Source organism: Bemisia tabaci, chromosome 7 (assembly GCF_918797505.1).
Source record: "Bemisia tabaci chromosome 7, PGI_BMITA_v3".
NCBI classification, from domain to species: Eukaryota; Metazoa; Arthropoda; class Insecta; order Hemiptera; family Aleyrodidae; genus Bemisia; species Bemisia tabaci.
Window position 1 is genome coordinate 33,862,217 of NC_092799.1, and position 20,913 is coordinate 33,883,129.

Genomic DNA, 20,913 nt, shown 5'->3' on the forward strand with positions numbered 1-20,913 from the left:
AGTAGCGCTAAAAATTTAAGTGTTTCTGATAGCTGTTAGTACTATACGAACTTAATGAAAGCTCTAAAAGGTTTTTAGGACTTATGGATCAACAGCAATCGGTGTTAAAGATTGATAATCTTACAAATTTGTCGAATTTTCCCCCTCTGAAATTCGAGACAGCGCCCTATCGCGGGGAAATTTACTAGCGGTATAAGTTTAAGTTTTCCTGATAGCTGTTAGTACTACGAACTCAATGAAAGCCCTACAAAGATTTTTAGGACTTGTGGACCAACAGATATTCGGCGTTGAACATTGATTTCAGGACGCATCGAGTGAGGACCCATAGGAATGTGCTGAAGTTTCACCGCATGCCCTTTCGCGAGCGCGGGCTACCCGCAATGCACGTTTACGCTTTCCTGATACCCCATGATCTGTAGAAACTAAAACCAGGCGTCACACCGTTGTGCGATCCACAAACAGACAGCTATTTCACGATGAATTTTGAACTTTGGACGGAGCGAGGACCACAATCTATGGGGGATACGAAGGAAAACCGCGTATACACATAAGATAGGTGTGTTTCATAGATGTGTCTTTACCATCAGACATACAACCTGTCAACAGTATTCAAGCAAGCATAAAACTCTTATACACACATAGGATACCCATGCGACTTAGGTAAAAGTCAAATTTTCTCGAAAACGAAAAGACGTATCAAAATTCGGTCTGTACAGTTTTCCGATCTTCGATAGTGTAAAAGAATCACATCGGTCCGGGGTGGATCGGAGGTTGGGAATTTTCCGAAAATATTTTAATTTTTCTATTCAGACCCTATTCTCCAGTCTCCAATACCAACCCATCCTATAGGATATGATCTATCGATCCCGAAAAATTTTACAAGTCCAAAAATCCGAATATTTTGCACAATCTGAAAACAATGTAAGGAACAAAACCGCGTATACACATAAGATAGGTATGTGACATAGATGTGTTTTTTACCATCAGATATACAACCTGTCAATAGCTAAAGTCAAGAGTGAACTACCAACCTATTTATTCAAGCAAGCATAAAAACTCGTATGTACACATAAGATACGCATGCGACTTAGGTTAAAGTCGAATTATCTCGAAATCTAAAAGACGTATCAAAATTCGGTCTGTACAGTTTTCCGATTTCCGATAGTGTACAAGAATCACATAGGTCCGAGGCGGATCGGAGGATGGGAATTTTCCGGAAATATTTTCCAGCACGGGACTTAGAAAATTTTTTAATTTCCCCAGTCAGACCCTACTCTACAGTTTCCGATACCAGAACCATACTGGAGGATACGGTCTTTCGAAACCTCAAATTTTTACAAGTCCAAAATTCCGAATTTTTTGCACAATCTGACAACACTGTACGGAAAAATCAACAAATTTTTTGCCCCATCTGGCAACACTGTAAAATTCGATGTTGCAAAATTTCACAAATAATTAATTAATTTATTTAAGTGCTCAGTCCGGCAACACCGTTCCGCCATCTTGAATAATACACCATTGCATAACCCGCATTTTGAAGGGGCATTATTACACCATTGCATAACCCGCATATTGAAGGGGCTAACATGTAATACTTTTATTTTACAGCGTTGCCATATTGAACAATAATCCCTATACAACACTGTAAAATTCGTATTTTCCTGCACAATTTGGCTAAAAACTTTTGGGCTCAAGTCCTCATTTTCATACTACTTCCCACTCAGTTCGGCGAATCCAAAGACACTGAATCACGTAGACCGTGCGATCGGCTCGGTTTAGTACTGGCGGAGCGAGGCAAGTCTCTAGGAGCCCCATGATGGACGGGCGGGGAAGGGGAGAGAGCGCAGAGCGTATGTCCCAAGCTCTCGAAGAAGCAATGGAGAATTCATGCCCGCGCTCGGTTTTTCACGAATATCTCGTTTAGAGTCCATTTTTAGACAAAATTCCTAAGAAGAATTATAGAACACATAATTTTACACCCGATTAGCATTGTTTCATTTTTCCGAACTTATTATTAACTGAGGAAAAAAGCCTCAAAATCCGACGAAAATTCACTGGAGCCGCTACTGCGCATGCGCAGATGTGCGCAACTGGGACACACGAACACATCGATGCGGGTTGGTGCCCACCACTCATCGCATGCGAATTTTTCAAAGTTGTCTCGCCTTCCGTAACACAGGATGCACGGTCTACGTGATTCAATGTCTTTGGGCGAATCAGACTCCTCTGCCGACCTCGCATTGTTGCCACATGTCTCCTGATCCGTTGCCGCGCGCAGTTTAAAAAAGCCGATTTTCCCGACCTTCGCTCCTTTCCGCTCTTATAACTCGCGACCAATACATTTCCCCAGCAAGCGGTAAAGAGCTAGAGGGGCTTCAGAGAGTCAGGAACAACATATCAGTTTTTCATCAAAATAAAAGAATGGCTTTTTTTTAAATCGGCCCAAACGTGAAAAAATAAGGGGTCTTTTTTGAGTGTTCCGGCGCTTCGGAGGCGATAACTCGAGCTGAAGTTGACAAAACCTTATGATGTTATACATTTTCTGAAAGATCTCGTCACGCTGAATGCGCTCGTTTAAACCGCGTTTTCCAAACCTTCTTGGTTTTCGAGAAATAAATTCGCGAAAATTTTGTCGGTTTTTAACTTTGACCCCCCGCTGCGTCTCCCCAAAATTTTTGGTGGGCTAGAAACTTTGGGAACAGATGGGGCATTGTTAGGTGAATGAAGAGGGCAAGTCTCAAAGGTATCCGCCCGAGCCCCAAATGGCCCGTTTTGCACGTAGTCCTTTCCAAAAAATTGCGTAAAATTTAACCGGAAAGTATTATAGTTGATTTTAGCTTCATATTGTAGGGGTGACTTCTCTGATTAGATATCACTTCGCCAGACTGTCCAACTCCGATGGAAAAGGGTTTGCCAGACCGCCCGAAAGTTCCGAAAAATTTCGCAAATTTTAACCGGAAAGTATTATAGTTGATTTCAGTCTCATTTTGTAAGGGTGACTTCCCTGATTAGATATCACCTTGCCAGACTGTCGAACTCCGATGGGAAAGGGTTGCCAGACCGCCCGGAAGTTGCGGTCTAGATTGTATTATACGTCAATATCCGGTAAGGATGGAGTGCCGATTTGGAAAATACGATCTTCTTAGGTTACATCTGGTTATGTTCCGCAAGGACTGCATTGTTGCAAAGTCAAACCAATAATTTAATATTTTATTGCGCCACCAGGCATCCATGTAAATGCGCCTAGTTGCACCATTAATTAAATTATTTTTTGCACAGTCTGGCAACTGTTGGACTCGAAAGCTCCATTTTCATACTGCTGTAAATTCGCACTTTGTCTGGTGGTCCATTTGGGTGAACCTATTCATAGTTTCCTATTAATATCCTTCTAAGTGTAGATTGTTTTTCTTTCTAGTATATGCGTTTGAGGCTGCGTGTGCCGGCAAATCGATGGAAGACATCGCGGTGATCGCCACAGCGGCAGCTGCGACCGTGGCCAGAGAGGCGGTGAGTTGTTTTCTATGTTACAGAATGTAGGCGATAGCTACAGTAATGACCTATGTGGGAAAACTTTGTTGTGAGAAAATTGCGTTCGAAGTTTTACTTTGTGAATATGACATCGCGTTTTTGAGAAACAAGGAATTTTTTTTTACTGGTTTAACGCTTTGAACCTTACCTACTTGAAGAGTAGTCATTCAGAAGTTTATCAAATAATTTATTTATTAATTTGTAACACACTGGTTGTAGCTCTTAATTTTTTCATAGTCGGGTATGCAGCCAAAATGCTAAAAAATGTGCAAGAATTAAGTTATATCAAAACAGTTTCATTTAATTATAATTTTTGGCCAAAACTTTTCGGCACATTTTCCATTGTCAGTACCTTGAATGTCAGAGAACTATATTTAAATACATTTTCAATTATCAATAACAACTTTGGTAGGCACTTTGTTGACTAGGCAGGATTGTAAAAATTGCTTAGATGGCTCACGGATTAACCTTATAGTTTAACTAGCCGCTGTGGCTCGCTTTGCTCGTCTTGCGTCTAGTCGGGGGCTCCACCTCCTGGACCCCCGGGTGACAAGCGAGCAGTATTCCGTGCCGTAAGTGCAAAAAAATTATAAAATAATGTAATCCAATAAAAACTCTATTCTGAATGCATGAATTCGAAAGGCATTCCTCCATAAAATCCTGTGAATACAGATGCCCAATAGTATCGCCGTATGTCAGACACTCAAAAATCGCAAATGTTCCGTAAAATGGGAAGAAAAATTGAACAAATTTTGCTAATTATCTATTAATCAACTGACACGATGGTAAAAGAACGTATCTGGCGGAAACAGGTGTATAGTAGTCTTGCACTGGGTTGGACACTAAAAACCCGAATGTTCCATGAAAAAAGGAAAGAAGGTATGAACAGAAATCGCTAAATATCCATTGATCGACTGGCGCGGCCGCAAAAGAACGTATCTCACGAATACAGATGCACAATAGTATCGTCCTGTGTCGGACCATTTCCTACTTTGCATTCCTGACCATTCGAGAAATCGTGTGTGATTGTGTCAGTAATAACTGCGGAGAACAAAAGGAAGCCGCCGGGCTACGTTTAGATACAATAAGAGCATTAACTCCACGCATTTGGATGCCACTATCTGGTCGGAGAATCATGTTTTGACTTGTTTCTATGCGATAAATGACGACTCGAGAAAATCTTGTCAAAGCGTGGGCCGTCATGGGCCGTGCAGCTGGCGGTCCCAAAAGATCTCATTCTCAATTCGTCACCCTTTTCTCCCTTCCTGCTCGGCCAAATGGAGCTCCAAAAATCGATGAAATTTCTCAGTTCACGTTCGATTTCAACTTTCTTAGTAAATTACATTCTGCTAAAAAAGTATATTACAATGAACTAAATTTCTTTGTGATATGTTGATCTGTAATGGTAATAACCACAAAAAACCCTCAACAAGGGTAAAAATTCCGCCAAGCCTATGAGACCTTATCACAAAATTAGTAGGTCTGTATCCAAAAAAAATTTAAAAAAGGAGTGGTGGGGGGGGGGATCTCTCCAAAATTACAAAAGGAGAAAAGATAAGTAGCTCAAACTGTGTTTTATCAGTTCGAGTCGATTTTTCTTTCTTCCCTTTCACCACTTGCCATTTCCATGTCACCTAGGTCCTTCAAAATTCAGAACGGCTAATAACTGTGAGCGCCAGGCGGAAATATCATGAATTCGACAGTCAACTCCTTCATTGTAAGTAAACGAATAAACTAAGTTAGTCCTTGGGATCTGCTGCGAAACGAATTTCATAGGCAAATGGCATAGGCGAATTTTCATAGTTCTAGCTGGAATTTAAGAGGAGTTTTTTCGAGCATTCATGTAATTCTTCCTTTGTCGTTTTACTTGCAATGCTTGAGGCTATACCTTGGTGCCTAAAAGAAGATGGGCTGCAGCTGACACTCAAATGATACATATCGGGACCGTCTCGCCAGAATGGACCACTAGACAAGGTACGAATTTAAGCAATCTAATACAAGTCTCTTAACCAAAATTTCACTTAAAACACGATTCGCACAACGAAAATTACTGAAACCAACTCCTAACTAAGATTTTAACGTTTTTATTTCACATTGGTTACGAGGAATTTGAACTGCCTGCTCACAAGAAACTCAAAGCTGTACGTGAGTCAAATTGCGCACTGCAATGGTTTCAGCAAGCTTCTCAATCAAGCAATGTTCATTTTCCATCATGTGTTGTTCAAACTATTAGCAATTTGCTATAGCTGAGCCAAAGCGTCAAGATTGAGGTTGCCAGATTTTTATATTGCAGAGACTATCATGATAATGTTTAGCGTGCGATGTGAATCACGTAGAGCATTGAGTTTTAATGAGCGGGTGATTTGAATTCACGCATCAGGAATCATTGAATATCTTTGTAAGGAGTTGACTTCGCTAATTTTTGTTGTGCGCATCGTGTTCTACGTGAAATTTTTATTAAGAAACAGGTATCAGAATGCTGAAATTCGTACCTTGTGTAGTGGTCCATTGTTGATATTTTAGCTATTTTTTTTGTTGCTCTTTTTAAAAATTCTACATTCATCTACTTGACTTTTTTTTTTATTTTCAAAGAATGTGGCAGAATCTGAATTGAAAATATTCAATCTATTCTTGATCTAAACGAGGGAGGTCTTGTAAGTATTATACAATGGTTCCTTACATGGCTATTGTAGGTAAGAAGAGTTGCGGCTACCTGAAATGAAGGGGAATAATTAGCGAAAAATTAAATAAAGTTCATTGATGTATGAGAGTGGAATTTGTTTCCTAAAATGCAAAACGAAAATGAAAGTGAGATGAGGAGATTGTAAAAAATCTTGACTTCAAAAGATATCAAATATTTTAAGGTTGGAGACTGAAAAAAGAACTGCTTGTTTTATCCCTCGCCATCTCCTCGTAGGAAACAAATCCAATTATCCTTCCTTGTATTAGTGACCCAGGTAATTAAACTAGCTTCAAAGGTAAGCTGGTTGTGTCAAAGACTAACTAAAGGGGACTCTCAGCAGAATTAACTGACAATTTGCTCGTTGTAGTTCTGGGGCGTACCTATACTTAAAAAAACTTGACCTCAAATGATATCAGAAATTTTGAGGTTTGAAATGGAAAACAAAGTTTGAGCTACTTTTCTTTTCTCCTTTTGTAATTTTCAAGAGATTCCCCCCCCCCCCCCACCGCTCCGTTTTTAATTTTTTTTTGGATACAGACCTACTAATTTTGTGATAAGATCTCATAGGCTTGGCGGAATTTTTACCCTTTTTGAGGGTTTTTTGTGGTTATATCAGTTATTTTATGTTTTTCTGCACATGCAAAGACCATTAGACTCTTGTCAAAAGGAAGGAAAATGTTAAGCTGTGAATATTGGTGCATAAGGATTCATTACAAACAATGTTCTTTCTTGATGTTATTCTTCCCTTGGAGATGAAAAATATTTCTATCCAAATTTTAAAGACAGGGAGATCAAAATTGAATACCGGCACTCAAAAGAAAATACTGCTAGTAATTACTGCTGCCCGCATTTATCCTCTTTCAACCGAGTTATGTGGTGATGCTGAAACTAAGGACATGACTTGGAGAACTATGTTGAAAAAAAAAAAAAAAAAAATATGAATGTCAAAGGCTAGCAGTCCTATGAATTCTTATATGTACACATTGACAAATGAAGTTATTGAAAGTCCATGATTTCAGTAAGCTTCGTAAGGCTAAAAAATACTTCAAAGATGAGCATAAGAAAATTCTAATGTCAGAGTCCTTGTTCATTCAAAGTGAAATAGTTTACTTAAACAATGTACTTAAAATTTCGGAAAAGATACATTGCTATGATGATCCTTATGTACTACTTTTACTGACCGATCTACTTTTCTAATGAGAAACAGAAGGCCCTTAGGTATTTTGAAATTGGAAAAATTCCTGAAGAATCTGGCCACAAAAATTGTATTGTTACAAATTTGGAGAGTAGGTATTGTGTGATGAGTAAGTTAACACATCTTGTGAATATCAGATTACCCAGAGTATTGTAAGCACAAAAATCTTTGAAAGTAAAGGTAAGCAAGTGAAGTAAAAACTACCAAAATACTCTTAAGAGCAACCAAGCTAAAAGACCCGTCGGTAAATTCCCCCTCCAATCCATAAAGATAACTAAAGAAAAAGAAGCGAGCAATTTCATTCGCTGAACTCTTAAATTTGAAGTGCAATCCTTAAGTAATACCGTCTTGGGCAGTTCAAAATAAACTTTATGCTAATAGCCTCCTTGGTTCCCACCTAGAGAATGTAGCTACTAAGAGAAAATCTGGAGATAGGTATGTGTTACCATAGTCTAAGTAGGTATGGGCACCATCGAGGATGTTCGGGCACCGTCGACAATGCGCGACATCCCTACGTTGCCCGTAATATATATATATACCATTGGCGCGCTGAGCTCTGATCTGTTTACAATTCAATTACTTACTCAGCAGCATATTAAATCAATGTGAGTAAGAATAGAGACTTTAGCAGTGTATAGTATAGAGTATCACTTAAATTCCTTCCGTTCATTGCAAATACATTGCCCCATCTGCTATTTGCTTCGAAACTCAATGGCTATAGTAGCAATGTCCGCTGAGATTCTTCGTCCTTAAGACACTTGTCCTTTTTTGTAATGATTGTTGAAGTAGCCGTGTTTTGACATGGGTCCCGAGACTTTTTTAGCTGTGTCGTTTAACATTTAAATTGTTAGGTAGATTTCGAAGAAATATCTACCTATTGCAGACGGTACGACCTCGTAATTTTCGGGAATTTTCGCTCGAAGAGCATCGATCTTGAAGCCCTGAGTTGAAAAATATAGGTCATATAAAAGATATATATGTATATATATTAATATTGTAAAGACCCACAAGCTGAAATGCCATTGAGACCAATAGTGAGCTCAATAGGTAGCCCTTTTTATAATATGTCCAAATATTTTGGCAATACATATATTGGAAAAAGTAGTAGGTAAAACTGGCCGTACTATCAAAAATTTGTATAAATTTATAGAATTTCTGAAATGCCAAATCCGTCCTGATGACTTTCTTTTAGCATCGTTTGATGTCGAATCAATGTACACAAATATTCCCATAAAGTTAGCTTTGAACGTTATCGCGGAAAAGTGGCCACTAATTGCCCCACATACAACCTTACCCTAAGAGCAATTCCTAGAAGGTGTTAGGGCATGTTTAGACTCAACAATTTTTAAGTTTGGAGAAGATTGCTACAAACAGATTAACGGACTAGCGATGGGTGGACCGGTGAGTGCCAGTGTTGCCAACTTGGTTATGGAATATTTTGAAGAAAAAATGTTTGAAAATTTTCCGTATAAAATGTTATTTTATAAGCGCTTCGCGGATGACATAATTCTATGTTGTCATAAGGACGATCTCAATAGTATTTACCATTTCTTCAACATGTTTTCGAGTAACATTAAATTCTCAATTGAATATGAAGCCAATAATGCCATAGCATTCCTGGATGTTCTTGTTATAAAACAAGGGAGTAAATTTGTCACATCGTGGTTTACAAAACCTACTTTCCCGGGCAGATATCTGAATTTTTTGTCTCCACAACCTCTCTCTCAAAAAATCAATGTAATTAAGAATTTGGCAAGACGCATATGCCTACTTTCTCATCCCATGCTCCGCAAGGACAAAATAAGGGAAGCTAAAAAATTGTTATTTGAAAATTGTTATCTCAGGCACCTTGTCAACTATATATTTGAGAATATAGTGAAATTTTGTTATAATGGCTTTCCCCCTCCAAAATTGTTTGAAAAAACCGAATTTGTTGTATGTCTGTACGTTTCCTCCTGCTCAGAAAAGATTAGATCCGTGTTAAAGCCGCATGGCTACACTTTAGTCTTTTCTAATTAATCTAGTTTACAAAATTTCCAGTCTTGTTTGAAGTCAAAAATCCCAACAAAAAGCTGTCAGGAGTGGTGTATGAGATACCGTGTAGAGATTAGTAGTATGAAAATGCCGACTTAAGAACATAAAAAATCGTACCGCGTTGCACGATGGTGCAGAAAAATAAGAATTAAATTACAGTGTTGTATAGGGATTATTGTTCAATATGGCAACGCTGTAAAAGTAAAGTATTGTATGATGCCCCTTCAATATGCGGGTTATGCAATGGCGTAATATAGCCCCTTCAATATGCGGGATATGCAATGGTGTATTATTCAAAATGGCGGAACAGCGTTGTCGGATTGTGCACATAAATAAGTGATTTAATTAATGGTGAAATTTTGCTACATCGAATTTTACAGTGTTGCCAGATGGGGCAAGAAATTAGTTGATTTTTCTATACAGTGTTGTCAGATTGTGCAAAAAATTCGGGATTTCGGACTTGTAAAAATTTTCGGTTTCGATAGACCTCTTTCTCCAGTATGGGCCTGGTATCGGACACTGGAGAGTAGGGTCTGATTCGGGAAATTAAAAATTTTTCGGAGTGCTGTTGGTCCACCACTGGAAAATTTTTTCTTGAGCTTTCATTGAGCTCATAATGCTTTCAGCTATCAGGAAAACTTAAACTTATACCGCTAGTAAATTTACCCGCGAGGGATTTCAATTTTTAGTGGCGTGGCGGTGGTGTGCGCTTGGAGGTGTGTATCGGAACCATGTGTTTTGGGACGGGCAACTGGGATTGGATATTGCAGTGTTCAGTTTGATTAATCAAAAAAAATTTATTTTTTTTTAATTTTTTTTATTTATTTTTTTTTTGGTGGATATTTACAGTTACAGTTTAAAAAAACGTTCGCGTTTAGTAAAACCCACGCGTTTAGTAAAAACCCACGCGTTTAGTAAAACCTACGCGTTTAGAAAACCCACGCGTTCAGAAAACGTACGCGTTCAGAAAACATACGCGTTCTAAAAACGCTAGGGTTGTCAACCACAAACATCGATCCCTTCTCCTTCTCCGAACTTTAAATGGACACTTATGTCATCGACTTTCCGATTGTTATTCTTACGGGACATTCTGGTGAAACGGAACTTGCAGTCGGATGATAGGTACTTGGAGTACAGGTACGGAGCGGAACAAATGAGCGCCAGTAAACTCAAGATGAATAGAAGAACGTCCGCCAAGGTAGAGGGTGCGCATTTGATTTCCGGATAGACCGGGCACATTGTGATGTTTGCTTCGGATGAGTTTTCCACCGCCACTGTGGAATTCACTCCAACAACAGCGATGATGATGATGAAGGTGAAGAGAATAATTTTATCGATCATGATTTCTTCCTTACGATACTGAGAAGAGAATGCATACTATTTATACGAAATCCTTACTATCGATCCAACTGTTGTGACTCGCGTCCAGACCCAACCATTTGAAAAAGGCCTGGTTTCTCATATGAAAGTTATCTGGAAGCTTCATGAAGTGAATACAGAGTCATAAAGTGCCCTGAACACATGCGACTGAGTTTAAGGTTCTCAACAGTTCACGTAGGTAAGGGTTGAAAATGAGTATTTTTGAATCCTCTCCGCGACACGCACTCATCACTCGAGGAGCAGCAATTCAGCTTGTATTTACAACGAAATGACATTTTTGGTGCATAAATATGTTAGAGCCCACTTACAAAAACCACTCATAAAACACCGATAAAACGCGGGTTTGTCGCACAATTCATATTTGAGTGTTTTCAGAATCGCTTCTAACGTATGCACGCACTCGTAGTCACACACGTGGCTGCGCCTGCTGTGATAAATCGGGTCCACTCGTAAATACCGTGACTCAACAAGTTGGTTGTTGAGACTTTCTTCCATCTCCAATGGTATTTCATACAAACTCATGAACAAACAATCTTCAAAACTCAAAAACCTAATTGCACATTCGGACAATGGAAGGGCAGACATTTTTTTTTTAGGTAATGTACAGGTCAGTGTATGTTACTAATTTTACAACTACTATATTTACTTTGATCTAAATTACGACTACACAGTTTGTCCGAGTGTAACCAAAACTGGTGATTAAGAAATACTACTACTAGTATATTTACATTGATCTAAATTATGACTACACAGTTTGTCCGAGTGTAACCGAGTTTGGTAATGAGCGAATACTAATACTATATTTACTCTGAGGTAAATTATGACTTTACAGTTTCTTTTCGCTCGGTATAAAAACTGAAGATTTGTCTCCGAGCGAAAGTTCGTCGGTCTCGGTTTTGATGACATTAGAAAAACCTCGAGCTTAAAGTAGTATCAGTTGTTCGCTCTGAAATCTTCTCAGTGAACAGAATTTAACAATCGTAAAGATAGTGTAGATTTTCTGTTGTGACAAACTCAGAAAACTTAGAGCTTGAAGTAGTATCAGTTGTTCGCTCTGAAATCTTCTCAGTGGACAGAATTTAACAATCGTATAGATAGTGTAGATTTTCTGTTGTGGCAAACTCATAAAACTTAGAGCTTAAAATAGTATCCGCTGTTCGCTATGAAATTTTCTCAGTGAACAGAATTTAACAAACGTAAAGATAGTGTAGATTTTCTATTGTGACAAACTCAGAAAACTTAGAGCTTAAAGTAGTATCAGTTGTTCGCTCTGAAATCTTCTCAGTGGACAGAATTTAACAATCGTATAGATAGTGTAGATTTTCTGTTGTGGCAAACTCATAAAACTTAGAGCTTAAAATAGTATCCGTTGTTCCCTCTGAAATCTTCTCAGTGAACAGAATCTAGCAAACGTTAAAATAGTGTAGATTCCCTTTTCTAACCGACTCGGAAGACTTTGAGCTTAAAATAGTATCTTTATCATGGCTGCTCAAGAACAAGCACAACAGAATGTTGAAACTTTCATCCAATGTGACAATTGTGATGAATTTTATAAACAAGGTGAAAAGCACGAACACTGCACGGAACAAATTAAGAAGGAGGAGGGTATCAACTATGAAGGGCCGTTTGTAACTAAAGATACGAAAGTTGGCAATATATAAGAAATGGCGTAATATAAGAAATATTCAAGATATATAGGAAATTTTGAAATATATATACGAAACTGTCCCAATATATAAGAGATGTGTCAAAATCGACTCCATAATATATCGCGAAAATCGTGCAATATATAAGAAATGTCTCAATATATAGAAAATCGACTTCACAATATATATGGCGAAATTCGTGCGATATACAGGGTGATCCATAAGTCCTTTCCATCCCCTCGAAATTTTTACCTACATTTGAGGCAAAGATTTGAAACTTGGGGGATGTTCCTAGGTCAAAAGAAGCTACTCTCTGGCCCCCTACAATTTTCCGGGGAACCCTTGGGGGGGGGGACGGAAACCAATTTGTTTTTCAATTTAGAAGACCCCCTTTGTCATACCTCGTTCGAAAGAGCATAAAAAAAGGACACTTTTCGGGTAAACCAGAAGTCAATATCTCAAGACGTTTCAAAATGGCGTTCGGTTAATATTTAAGATGGCTGAAAATTGACACCGGTTGTTTGTCTATGGGTGTCCCCTTGGGTGATCTTGAAACTCTGTTCACTCTGTGCTTTGCTGATGACCAGGTGGTGGTTGCTCAAGATCAAGAAGACGCGGAGTACATGATGCGCAAGTTAGTAGAAGAATATCGGAAGTGGGGTTTGGAAGTCAGCATATCCAAATCTGAGAAGATGACTTTTGGTGGTGATCAGCAAAGCATTGAGTTGGAGGATGGGCAGCAGATCAAATGCTGCGAGCACTTCAAGTACTTGGGAGTGCGGTTGACACAGGATGGAAGGACGGATCAAGCTATCAGGGAAAGGAACACCTTAGCAAGGAAGGCTATAGCGATGTTAAATGGAATCCTCTGGGATCAGCGGATTTCCAAAGATAACAAGAGGAGGATATACAACGCTGTAGTAAAAAGTATATTAACATACGGATGTGAAGTTTGGCAGCTGAAGAAACGGACACAGGATATGCTAAGAGCAACGGAGATGGATTTCTGGAGAAGGTCGGCAGGAATTTCTAGGAGAGATCGGGTCCGTAATGATAGAGTGCGTCAGATAATGGAAGTCGAAAATGACATCGTGTTCGACGTCATGACCAAACAACTTGTTTGGTATGGTCATGTCAATAGGATGACGGAAGAGAGGCTGCCAAAAAAGATGCTTGATTGGGTTCCTCCTGGGAGGAGGCGTAGGGGACGCCCAGTGAGAGGTTGGCGACAGGGGGTGTTAAGTGAGATGAGGGAGTGTCAACTCCCTGATAACCTGTGGGAAGACCGAGCTTTGTGGCGATTAGGTGTCGCAAAGCGCCAAAGACCGCTATAACAGCGACTCGTATGTATGTATGTTTGTCTATGGATTTGCGCGAAAAACTGTACCTACGGGTATTTTGATAAGAGAAAAACGAATTTGAAGTTGGATTTTTTAAAAAACAACAAATTTCCAAAATGGCCGAAAATTCATGGAACTTGGGGGTATTTTGGCATGCGATTAACAAATTTGAAGTTCGATTTGTAAATAAAAAAAAACGAATTTTCAAAATGGTCGATTCCATGAATTTTCGGCCATTTTGGAAATTTGTTGTTTTTTAAAAAATCCAACTTCAAATTCGTTTTTCTCTTATCAAAATACCCGTAGGTACAGTTTTTCGCGCAAATCCATAGACAAACAACCGGTGTCAATTTTCAGCCATCTTAAATATTAACCGAACGCCATTTTGAAACGTCTTGAGATATTGACTTCTGGTTTACCCGAAAAGTGTCCTTTTTTTATGCTCTTTCGAACGAGGTATGACAAAGGGGGTCTTCTAAATTGAAAAACAAATTGGTTTCCGTCCCCCCCCCCCCCCAAGGGTTCCCCGGAAAATTGTAGGGGGCCAGAGAGTAGCTCCTTTTGACCTAGGAACATCCCCCAAGTTTCAAATCTTTGCCTCAAATGTAGGTAAAAATTTCGAGGGGATGGAAAGGACTTATGGATCACCCTGTATATCGCACGAATTTCGCCATATATATTGTGAAGTCGATTTTCTATATATTGAGACATTTCTTATATATTGCACGATTTTCGCGATATATTATGGAGTCGATTTTGACACATCTCTTATATATTGGGACAGTTTCGTATATATATTTCAAAATTTCCTATATATCTTGAATATTTCTTATATTACGCCATTTCTCATATATTGCCAACTTTCGTATCTTTAGTTACAAACGGCCCTTCATATATCAACGATGAAACGAATATTAAACAGGAGCACGACGCGCTCGTTCATTGTGATCTTTGTGATGAGTTTTATGCGGAGGGAGAGAATCATGAGCAATCTCCCGAACACATTGAAAAGATGTCCACCATGAAGGACACCTCATCACCTGCCGATGACAACAAGGACGAGAATCAAGAATATTGTGACACGTGCAAGATCTCATACCATAAAAGAGAAAAACATGAAGAATCTGCAAGTCACATAAGAAATTTGTTTGAGACTAAAGTTCCGATTGTTCAAGTCGAGACTGCTTGTCAAAGCAGGTTGAAAACATTTTTCATCACCAACCTCAAACCGGAGCTTCTCATCATCGATGATTACTTACTCACAGTTTAAGACCTCGTGATAGGAAAAATTAAAGAAGAACTCACCGACGAGGCATTGAAGGTAAATATACTAGTCTATGCTGAATATGAAAAAGCTGACGATAAGGACAAGGAAGGAATGCAGTTGAAGAAGTTCAAGACTAAAAACGAAGCTATTTTCACGTCAACGGATCTGGACAAGTATTATGAAAAGTTAAGAGTCAAGATTAATAAGGAGTCATTCGATTTCCACATGAACGGATCCGGTTGGGTGCTGAAGAAGATACAGGGTATGGAGCTACGTGTCAACCGCTACTATGCTTTACACCGAGGTGGAACGTACGTTAAGCTTCCGTTTCGCACCAACAATGTTGTCAATGTAAATAATGGTGAATTTAACGATTGTTTCCTGTTTGCAATGTTTGGAAAGTTCGTCCCGAAGGAGGCGCAGAATAAATATCGTCCTGATAAATATGTAGATATACTTAATCATTACGATTTTTCCTGTGTTCCCTTCCCCACGAGCATAGATGATATTATAAAATTCGAAAAAAGGAACAACGTATCGGTTTCGGTATTTGGGCTCCGTGAGAGTTTGGTGTCAAACAAGAAAAAGTATACAGTATATCCCATTAAAGTTGCCGACCCGGAAAAAGAAGACCACACCGACCTGCTATGTCTCTCAACCCCCGTACCTTTAAGTTACCATTATTGTTGGATCAGTAACTTTGAACAACTTGTACGTAAACAGTTGACAAAACATAAAACTCGTATCTACATCTGCAAGAAATGCTTTACACATAAGAACTCGATGGAGCAATTGCGTCAACATAAAATTCTTTGCTCTTTGGTAAGCAAAGACGCATTCCTAGCTTCATTTCCAGACGAGCGATACCTCAAGTTCAAAAATCATCATAAGGAAATCAAACATAATTACGTACTTTATGCAGACTTTGAAGCCTACTTGGAACAAATTCATGGTGACTCGACGCATCCAGCGTCTGCGTATAGACGGCACATCTCAAATTCTTACGCTTACGTCCTCGTCACGGAGGATCCTGAATTTAAAATGTCGGAACCAAAACTGTACCGTGGCGAGGAGGCACAAATCAAATTTCTGGATGACATAATCACTCTGGTAGAAAGAATTAGTAGGAGTTACAATGACAAAGAAGGTAAAATAATAATGACACCTGAAGACCTCGAGTTAACCTAACCAACATTGTAATATCCAATCCCAGTTGCTCGTCCCAAAACACAAGGTTCCGATACACACCTCCAAGCGCACACCACCGCCACGCCACTAAAAATTGAAATCCCTCGCGGGTAAATTTACTAGCGGTATAAGTTTAAGTTTTCCTGATAGCTGAAAGCATTATGAGCTCAATGAAAGCTCAAGAAAAAATTTTCCAGTGGTGAACCAACAGCACTCCGAAAAATTTTTAATTTCCCGAATCAGACCCTACTCTCCAGTGTCCGATACCAGGCCCATACTGGAGAAAGAGGTCTATCGAAACCGAAAATTTTTACAAGTCCGAAATCCCGAATTTTTTGCACAATCTGGCAGCACTGTATAGAAAAATCAACTAATTTCTTGCCCCATCTGGCAACACTGTAAAATTCGATGTTGCCAAATTCCACCAATAATTAATTAATTTATTTAAGTGTCCAGTCCGGCAACGCCGTTGCTTGCATAGCCGCCATCTTGAATAATACACCATTGCATAACCCGCATATTGAAGGGGCATTCTTACACCATTGCATAACCCGCATATTGAGGGGCAACATACAATACTTTTACATTTTACAACGTTGCCATATTGAACCTAATCCCTTTACAACACTGTAATTTTATTCTTATTTTTCTGCACCATCATGCAACGCTGTTGGATTTTTTATGTTCTCAAATCCCCATTTTCATACTACTGTTTGAGTCTACGGCAGTCAATTTTAACTACGTCGATCGCGGCTGATCGAAAGTCACCCATCCAGAGTCAGCTGGGAACTCATTTCACCAAAATATAAAAACACTCGGGGGCCCAGATGGTTCATGCCTTCGGTCCTACCCTCTCAGTTCTTGAAACAAATTTACAACCTGCGGGTTGGGTCGCGGAGCGGCCAGGGGGCGTAGCCCCCTGGTATTTTTCTAATCTCTGAAAACTTTCATTGTGTATGAGTACTGCCTCTCTGCGGCGGGGGCTTATTGTTATTGCTTGTGTTGATGTTTTTCATGTCTCCTGTTATCGTTAAACTGGTCTCTTGCTGCGACTGGACTGGGTTTCTGTGTTTTTTCCTCGTTCAGTTATGAATAACTCGTCTGCCCTGAGGATGGAGAGAATTTGTCACCGAAACGTCGGCTTAAACTTTGCGATCGTTTTTTTCCGGAACTATCGATACGATCAAAACGAAACTAAGCATGGTTCTTCACTGCTATGAGGTCTACATCAAGTTTCATTTTTCGTGAAAATCGGCCCATCCCTTAGTTCAGTATCGTCAAGGTCACTGGGGGATGATCTTTAGAACTCGTTCAATCTTAGTCGGTGATGCCTCAAAAAACTCGTCTCATCGTTGCCTTCAAAACAACCTATATTCACTCACCCTCTAAAACCACCCCTTATCCAGAAAATCTCTAGTCCAAAGGGGGATGGTTTTTCGAAGTCTTCCGATCTTAGTCGGTGATACCTCAAAAAACTCGTCTCGTCGTCGCCTTCCAAACAACCTATATTCGCCCACATTCTAAAACCACCCCTTATCCAGAAAATCTCAAGTCCAAAGGGGATGATTTTTAGAACTCGTCCGATCTTGGTCGGTGATACCTCAAAAAACTCGTCTCGTCGTGGCCTTCAAAACAACTTATATTCACCTACCCTCTATAACCACCCCTTATTCAGAAAATCGCAAGTCCAAAGGGGGATGATTTTCCAAACTCGTTCGATCTTAGTCGGTGATACCTCAAAAAACTCGTCTTGTCGTGGCCTACAAAACAACCTATATTCACATACCCTCTAAAACGACCCCTTATCTAGAAATTCTCAAGTCCAAAGGGGGATGATTTTTCAAATTCGTCCGATCTTAGTCGGTGATACCTCAAGAAACTCGTCTCGTCGTGGCCTTCAAAACAACCTATATTCACCTACCCCCTAAAACCACCCCTTATCTAGAAAATCTCAAGTTCAAGGGGGACGATTTTCCGACCTGCAGGCTCATTAGACGCAACTGTTTTCATAGAAACTATTAGTCGAAATCTACCTCTCGTTTCCACTGTGGCTGGAAAGCGTTTTTTCACAAGTAGCGGGGACTCAGCCCGATGTCTTAACCCCCAACCTGGAGGACTGGCGTTTGAATTCGGAGTGCGCTCTCCTAGATTGGTTACCTTCACTATGGTGAAGGTAACCAATGGCCCAATCTGTACTTTGGAGGCAGAGGCTACCAGGTGGGGTCCGCAGGATTGCTGAACCTGTGAGAGTAGAGTCCCACTTAGAGACTATCCTAGATACTTATTGAATAAAATTTTAGATACTTAGTGAATAAAATTCTTTGGAAGCATTGAACCAATGCACTGCTTCTCACAAAAAGCAACAGAAAAATCACAATACCGGAGATAAAAGATTCGTCAGTTTCAATTATTTTGGCCTGATGAGCAGAAACGTAGGTAAATACTTGGAAAACGCAAATTACACCCCAGCTTTAGCTACACTCTTACCTTTTCAACAAAATTGCCTACCAAAGTTGTTATTGTTAATTAAGAAATGTATCGTAATATAGTTTTCTGGATCTATAGGTCCAAAGTGGACCAATGGTTGGGTGGAAGGTCCAATGGTCGGATGGCAAGTGTGCTGAAAGGCTTCGAGCAAAAATTACAATTGAATTAAAAAGTTATTACGGAAATTAATTCTTGCACATTTTTTACTACGTTGGCTATATACCCGCCTACCAAAATAATTTAATTTTGAGCGATTTGTAGATTTTTTAAAAGTAAATCATGTGCTATTTTCGCACCACTTTCCCATGCGGAAAGAGTAAATTTTCGTGTAAAATGAAAGAAGAATGAATCCTTAACATGGTTTTATTGAATTCTAATGTCAATTGATGATACTGTCAATCGATATATCGTTCTGCGACCGATTGAAATGTATCCTATCTATCTATCTTAGACCTGTAACCTAATCCAAGTCTGGTTTGGTAGTGACCAGTAACCTAACCTAAGTTAAGTCTGTGGTGTGGAATAAGGTATCCTAACCTGAGCCAACTCTGTTGGTATCGATAGATCCAACCTACCTGGAGGCACTTTTCAGAAAGATCCGGGATCAGGGGTGCTACACACGGGAGACATGAGGCAACCATATGTGAGGCTCCGGTGCGCGCGCAGTAGATTCCTCTAGTTCTACAATACTCTCTCCTCAAACACAATTTTCAAAGTAACATTTACGTAAGCAAAGTGTTAAAAAATTTGTGTATTATTTTTAAGAGTTTTTTCTCAATTATTTTACTTACTTAAAATTAATGAATGATGGAAGAATCTCAAAGGATGGAAATATGGCTAATTTTTACCTGACACCCCCTGAAGAGGTCCTTCATTTACCTTCATTACCACCAAGTAGACGAAAGTTCCACTGTGAACTTAGTTGGCCAATAAAAATGCAAACGATGAAGCTACTTTTTTTGTTTCCTGACTCCAAATGGTAGGAATTCCACGGCATAGTTAGGAGTGTACTTGCAATTATCATTCCTCAATTAATGCTAGGTTGACTGTTTGCATGGAAATGATAGTACTATAGTTGGCTTATCTATTTTTCTGAACTCTCGATAAAGTCGATGCAGCAAGTTGTCGTCAGCAAGAGCTATTGATGTACAGATTTAGTTTATAATGGTCTATTTTTAATTCTTTCAGAGGAGCATTATTAATATTTAATGCAAACGTCTCTGGGTTCTCCAGAATACTATGCCACCTGCTAATGTTATTGCTATTATGGTGACGGAAGAGATAATTTTGGTAAAAGTCTGAAAAATATCTGGATGCCAAGTTTATTACAAAATCTCACCAACAGAGGTGCAAATTTCTCTATGCCTCCGAAATTGTCTGCATCATGCTAGGTTTTTGCAAGACTGTCAACACAACGCGTTGATAAAAATTTTGTTGAATTTATTGTTAATTTTAGAATGTTTCAAGAACCTGAATGAACCACGGCCGCCATCTTGGATTTTGAAATCTTCAAAATATCTGACAAAAAATTCGAATTTCCCGTTAAAAAATATTCCTTTACACCGAGTTTTACGAAATCGATCGAACAGGAGCAGACCTAGCATTTTAAGCCACGGCCGCCATCTTCGATTTTGAAATTTTGAAAACCTGACCAAAAATTCGAGTTTCCCATCGAAAAGTACCTCGAATACCGAGTTTTACGAAAATCGATCGAACAGGAGCCGACTTAGCATTTTAGGCCACGGCCGACATCTTGGATTTTGAAACTTTGAAAATTCGACCAAAAATTCGAGTTTCCTCGTAAAAAAAATACTCCTGGATATCAATTTCTACAAAAATCCGTCGAAAAATACCTCCTAAAACCTTAAATTTTGACTATAAGGCTGTGACGTCACGCGACAGGATTGAACCTGTTCGGCACGGTGGGCGTATCTAACCGCGTATCTCCAATGCAATACTATGGGGAGAAACAACTTTTCGCTCTTGCGGGCGTCCTAGGCAGCGGATTGGAATCGGAATAATTTTTATCAACTCCTCACGACAATTGCTAAACATGTACCAAGTTTAAAGGAAATCGCTTCGGCCAATTTTTCTCTGGGGGGGGGGGGGGCGGCTGAGTGAGCCGGTGAGGCAGCTTTATATAGGGTGTCTCAAAAGTCCGTACC

At 39.4% G+C, this 20,913-nt stretch overlaps 1 protein-coding gene across 9 annotated transcripts in view; it reads left to right on the top strand.

The window, feature by feature from the left end:
- Window positions 1–20,913, top strand: part of LOC109031418 (uncharacterized) — a 100,539-nt gene that overhangs the window by 39,966 nt on the left and 39,660 nt on the right. For 7 of the 9 annotated variants that reach the window (XR_002008799.2, XR_002008800.2, XM_019042915.2 and 4 more), the window contains exon 4: window positions 3,416–3,507. Coding sequence is in view for 7 of the 9 variants with exons in the window: in XM_019042915.2 (XP_018898460.2) it covers window positions 3,416–3,507 (92 nt within the window). In the remaining 2 variants the exon portion in view is untranslated. Of the gene's footprint in view, window positions 1–3,415; window positions 3,508–5,166; window positions 5,269–19,312; window positions 19,433–20,913 lie in introns of those variants that run through there. The other 2 variants (XM_072302790.1, XM_072302791.1) reach the window with 2 other exon arrangements.